General features: G+C 38.2%; 1 protein-coding gene across 1 annotated transcript in view; it reads right to left on the reverse strand.

The window, feature by feature from the left end:
* Positions 1-2,157: 2,157 nt before the first annotated feature.
* ALX1 (ALX homeobox 1) overlaps positions 2,158-5,780 on the reverse strand; it is a 23,201-nt gene continuing 19,578 nt past the window's right edge. The window contains exon 4 of the mRNA XM_006036374.2: positions 2,158-2,776. Within this exon, the coding sequence (XP_006036436.1) occupies positions 2,456-2,776 (321 nt within the window). The 3' untranslated portion in view covers positions 2,158-2,455. The remainder of the gene's footprint in view (positions 2,777-5,780) is intronic.

Below are 5,780 nucleotides of genomic sequence, written 5' to 3' on the forward strand. Positions count from 1 at the left end.
AGCAGCAGGAAAATGACTCCCCACCCCCCACCTTCTCTGCTTCATGTTAGGTTTCAAACATCTAGAAATGGTCTAATGTTTTGAACATGATGGTTTACTTCCTGCAAACATTCTGTTACTGCAATACATATCTGGGAATTGTTCAACTCTAATCTTGACCTGAAATGCCTTGTAAAAGTGAACTTTAAAGCAAAATTTCCTGACACAATAATTGAAATTTCTGGTATTACAATATACAGGTAACCTGAAGAAGAAGTAATGATAAAAATGCCCAAAGTTTGCCAATTAAGCTTTTGCTGCCTTAACACTAATGATGCTCTAATAAAAAAAATAACTAGAAATTGATTCAGCATGCCCCAAATACTACACCTTAAAAAATTATGATGTGAAAACTCCAAAAAAAAATGAAAAACACATTTTAGAATTGGAAACAGTTTGCCTTGTTAAGAATGCTTGTATTTTCATCAGGTTTATCCTTTCTAATGTGGCGCAAGTATCTGTATCAATCTTTTATCTTTACACGTGTTAAAAACAAATCATTCTACTCTAAATCATAAGGCACATTTTACTGTTGTCTACACAGGTCATTAAAAAAGCTGCTAAATGTGAGCCTGAAACCTTTTCCTCAATTCCCAAGGCTAAAAAGTTGAAGAAGTTCATTTTAGAAGAGGAGTACAATTAGGAAATCACAAGTAAATATATATAAATGCTTAAATGATCCAGTTTTTTACAAGAGGCCAATGTAGCAACTTTCCTTTCAATCAGCTGATTTTAAAATTGCTATAAAAATCTTATTTCTAGTTAACACAAAAGTTTTCAAAGTGAGTGTTTTTGGGTTTTTTTAACTGCATGTAAGGATTCCTGAGCAGATCTTTCTCCAATGTATATCCTGAGGAGTTTTGCCATTCTGTCCAAAAAAATGTCCCTGGGTCCTTCTAGTTTTGTTTTGTTCGTATTCTTAGTTCTGTTTTACTGCAATGAATAATGCTTCTAAGTACTGAAGAGCAAGGAACAGGGGGCACACAGAAAGCTGTATCCTGTTCTAATCACAGCCTGCAAGCTCTTTATTTCAATTAATTTACTTTGCCTTTATGAACTTGAGAGACTGACTGTTGCTTTCAAGGAGGCTGACATTTCCCTCATCTGAAGGAGCTTGGAATGTGACAGGGGAAAGGGAGGAGAAGTAAATCAAAGCAGATAGCAATTCTCCAGATGTAAAGTATTTTTCTTCCCCTCTATTTTTTTTTCCACCAGCAATGTCAGAAAGTCTGCTGACATTCTAATTCCTCTGTGATATGCTGGGAGCAGTGGGCTCAATCCTGCTGCCGCTGAAGTCAACAGGGTTTTCCTATGGACATCAGCGGGAGCAAAAAAAAAGACAAAAAAAGAAAATGCCTCAATATGCAGAAGTTCAGCAAACCTGTAATAGAATAAAAAATACTCTCACCTCAAAGATACCTGCAAAGGCTAATTATAAAACAGAAATGGAATTGGAAAGATTTTTTTTCCTTACTTTGGATCTGGTGGAGGAATCTCAGTATTTTTCCATTCTCTTCTTGTATCACCCAAGCATCAGGTTGCTTTGTTGCAACCCTACATATTTTATGGTTTTTTTAGATAACTTTATGCAATCCTCCTCCACTGAAAACTCTATTCAAACTGTTGGCCTCACTCTCACTAAATGATATTTGTGGAAAAAACATATCCACTGCCCCCTACTTACCAGCATGAAGTCCATCCACGTCCAGCTCTCTGCTGCAGCAAGCGGAGACTGCCTGAATCACCAAAGCTTTCCAAATCTTTTCCAAATCAATTCAGAGAGCTTTGAATCAATTCAGACCTTTTAATTGCTCCCCTGATTTGATTTGGATCCAGAGATTCAGCCGCCGAAACGGGCCGAATCTCCTCCAAATCGAATCAGCACCCGAAGTTTCGCACAGCCCTAATGCATAGTGCTCTGGGAGTCAGGTCTGCAACTTCCAAGGAGAGTCATATATTTAACTTCCCACACAACACCCTTAAAGATTTACCTCAGAGCCTTATAATCAAATGCATTTTCCTCTACAGACTTTCTCCTTTATCAGATATTCATTTAGAAGGAAATCATTCTATACGTAGCACTGACATAAACCAAATATAGCAGATGTATTTGCTTAATAAGTTTATTCTTTGTTTGCAGCTTTATAGTCATATTTCATCAACTGGTACAACAAAATATGTTTGGATATAAAAACAAAATACAACAAAACAGATCTTGTTGACATTGTTGCATGGTATCTATCCAGGTTTGTTCTTAAGTTTTATTGTTAAATAGGATACTGTATTTGTTTAAGCAGGTTTCACGTATATTCTGACCACTAGCATTCCACATACAGCAGCTTATTGTTGTGTCCTTTAAATATGCAAAATAAGAATGTTTTTGGTTTGTTATTTATAAAAAAGGGGTATTATTATATTACATAGCCCAGGAAATATTGGCAGCGTGCTCTTTGGCCTTCATTCGTAGAACTGCAATACTGGAGGACCTCCTTTCAAATTCTGGCTTGGTTTCAAATGCATGTCCGTTGGTAGCCCCGGAAAGTAAAGAGTCAGTGAAAAAATTGTTGAGGGGTACATGGCTGAATTGATTTTGGTGGTTTGAAAAGCTTGTGTAACCAGAATCTGTCCGGGGTGAGTGGGAATAAGGCGTCATGCAGGAGGAAGTGTCACGTGGTAACATACAGGAAGTAACCACAGAACCGCTAGCTGCATTTCCTGGCCACAGATTGTTCTGAATCTGGAATATATAAAATAAATCAAATTAAATTTAGATATTTTTTCTCTTGTTCTCTGCTTGCTCTCTTCATGTTGCTTCACTCAATACATCCATAATTAGCTGCACTGTATAACAGTAGTGACTACTTTACTATTTCTCTTAAATTACTTTAAAAAATACAGTGAAGATACAGCATGAGTAGGAGTATTGGATCATGTGCCTGGGAGCTAGGGCTGCTAATTCCTGTTTTCTGTCTTGCCATTAACTCACTGTATGATATTTTCCACATCATGGGCTGGTGCCTCCTGAATCTGGGAGAGCACCCGATCACTGAGTGGGGGCAGGGGAGTCTCCCAGCAGCCGATCACTGAGCAGCGGGGGAGGCCCAGTGGCTGATCTCACTGAGCCTGGAAGTGCCGCTGGGGAACTGACCCTCCGCCCGCACGTCAATATGCCACTGCAGGGGGGTCACATCAAGCAGCCACTGATGCTGCCAGCAGCGTCACTGGTGGAGACAGCTCTGTCAAGAGGGGGGCATACGCCTCCTATGCATTGCCTATGTTCCACACTATTTAATGTTATACCTCACTATACCCATCCTTTAATGGATAAAAGCCAATGATATCAGTGGACTTCATTTGGATTGTATGTGTAAGAATACAAAGTATATAATACCCACTGCCACTATAAAAGCATTTGCTAGTTGAAAATATGTAATTTGTTTTAATTTAATAGAATATGCAAAACTGAACTAAACAGACTTAAGGTTCTCAAGCTACTGATGTGTGAGGACACAAAAAAATATTAAGAAATGTAATAGCCTCAAGTAGCTGTGTATTAAAGCAAATGAATCCAGAATATATAGACATGAGTCATAATACATTCATGGCTTCTTTCTAAAGTGGTTTCAAAAAGGGTTTTAAGTAAAAACCCCTTTTCATGATGTTTCTAAACAAAATTACACCCGTGAGCATTTCTTTCAGCTTTCTGCCTTAACTGGCTACAGTGTATGGCATTTTTGTTGGAAAAGGTTGCATGACAGACTAGGAGACAAACTTTGTGGTTACTAGCAATGTCTGCTGCAGATCTGGTGTAACTGCTTATGCAGGGTTTGCTGTGCAATGCCTTTCTCAGCTTGGCAGTCACTTGAAGGCTCCTTTTTTTTTTTTTGCTTCTGGCTTTCTATCTTCTCTGTATGCATGCTATTTATGAATGTATGTTTTTTTTCTCATATTTGATAGATGGTTGTATAGAATAATTTTTCAGCACAACTCAGTTCCTGCCTCTCTCTCAGACTATATGTATGTATATATATTGACTCACCGAGCACTCTCCAACCAAACCTCACATCCAACACTCCCTCCTTTGTCTTTTCATGGTCTTTACCTTGCATATCCCTCTATTGCAGCCACCTTATTCATGAATAGACTTTTTTGATTATGCAATCATGCTCTCTTCATTCAACTATCTCCTTATACACTTATCTCTTTTACATGGCCTGGCAGCTCCAATCTTTTGTAATACACTTCTTTTCTGTATAATAAATAAAAGGAAATCTATAAACTTTACTAACATGACAATAAATCCAAGCAAACAGGTTTTTTTTCTCTCATACACTGTCAAGAACAGCTCTACCACGAACTCTATACTCTTTATTTACTGTGGACTTTTACTCATTCTACAAACATGTCTGTTTGAAACATCTTCACTCCAACATGTTGGGTTTGGACCTTTATTATGAGCTTGTAAAGTGTGATACACACCTTTGGTGCCACATACTTTCAAGTGGCAGGATTTTTCCATAGTTAAGCTGCTCACTGTAAAACCAGTTTTGCCTCCTCTAAATCTGTAGGTCAAGGAATTTTGGCTTCAGTATAGGTAGGTTATTTCTATGATGAGGGCAATTTTTTTTTCTGCCAAATTTGAGATCAGTTTGAAATAATTAATTATAACAGATGCATACAATGTTGTGTATGCATAAGTATATAAATATTGCTGGGGTTTGCCTACTACTTTGTAGCAAACCTGCATAACCCACCATCAAAAAAAGAAAAGAGATAAATTATGGTTCATTGAGCTCCTCTAGTTGAGATCTTGTGCACAGATATAAAAATGTGGTAATTAAACTCTTATTTTCAAAGTTAGTATTTTAAATAGCAATGTTGGCATGGGTCATAGGGAGCTGTTAAATTAATCTGGTGTCCTTGGCAGCTTCAGATGCAGTGTTAGAAGTGAAAAAAAGTAATACAAGAGAAACGTTCCTTGCTAAGTTTCCTGCAGAGTACCTAGGGCCAATAGGGAAGAATAACCTCCCTTCCTGATACTCTTGTCTATGCACACATGTGTGCACACATTTTTCATACCTCTTAAAGATCTGCTCCTGTGCATCTCAGGTAGTCTGCTAGAATGGAGAGAACAAGGTCCTTGACAGAGGTGATCAGGTACTTCCTCTTGTGGATCTCTTGGGATCCACAGGAGCAAAGTGGCCCAAGTGATGCTTAGGATGCTTAGGTGGGCATCTACCTGCCCCAGCTTTTTTAAACTATTGCAAGGATCTTCAGAGGCCCACAGCATCTCACATGATTCTTAGACTTCTTACTCCCCAGTGAACTTGCCTGAGCCAATTTTAACTAGTCACAAGATGGCAAACTATTTTGGCCCTTCAAAAACCTGTTAAGACTTGTGATTTGAAGAATGATAAGCTCCAACAACATTCAGGGGGTTGTTTCAATTGCACAGGAGGAGCGAAATCTACCCAAAATCTTCCCTCTCATGTCCTTATCTAGCTATAGTAGTTTTGTCCTACTAGTAAGTACAAACACAAGAATCATTTAAACATTTCAAATTGCCATGCAGTGAATGAGATATCTTTCTATTCTTTATGCTCATTCCTTCAAAGGAAGCCTACTTCACAAACTCCTGATTAGAAAATAATTTACTGCAGGCCTTCTGCTTTTTGAGGGCCCAATACTTGGAAATGCTAAAGGTTGGCCTGTGCCAACAATAATCCAGTAATTATTAGGCT

This window comes from Alligator sinensis, unplaced genomic scaffold (genome assembly GCF_000455745.1).
Source record: "Alligator sinensis unplaced genomic scaffold, ASM45574v1 scaffold1042_1, whole genome shotgun sequence".
In the NCBI taxonomy this organism is placed as follows: Eukaryota; Metazoa; Chordata; order Crocodylia; family Alligatoridae; genus Alligator; species Alligator sinensis.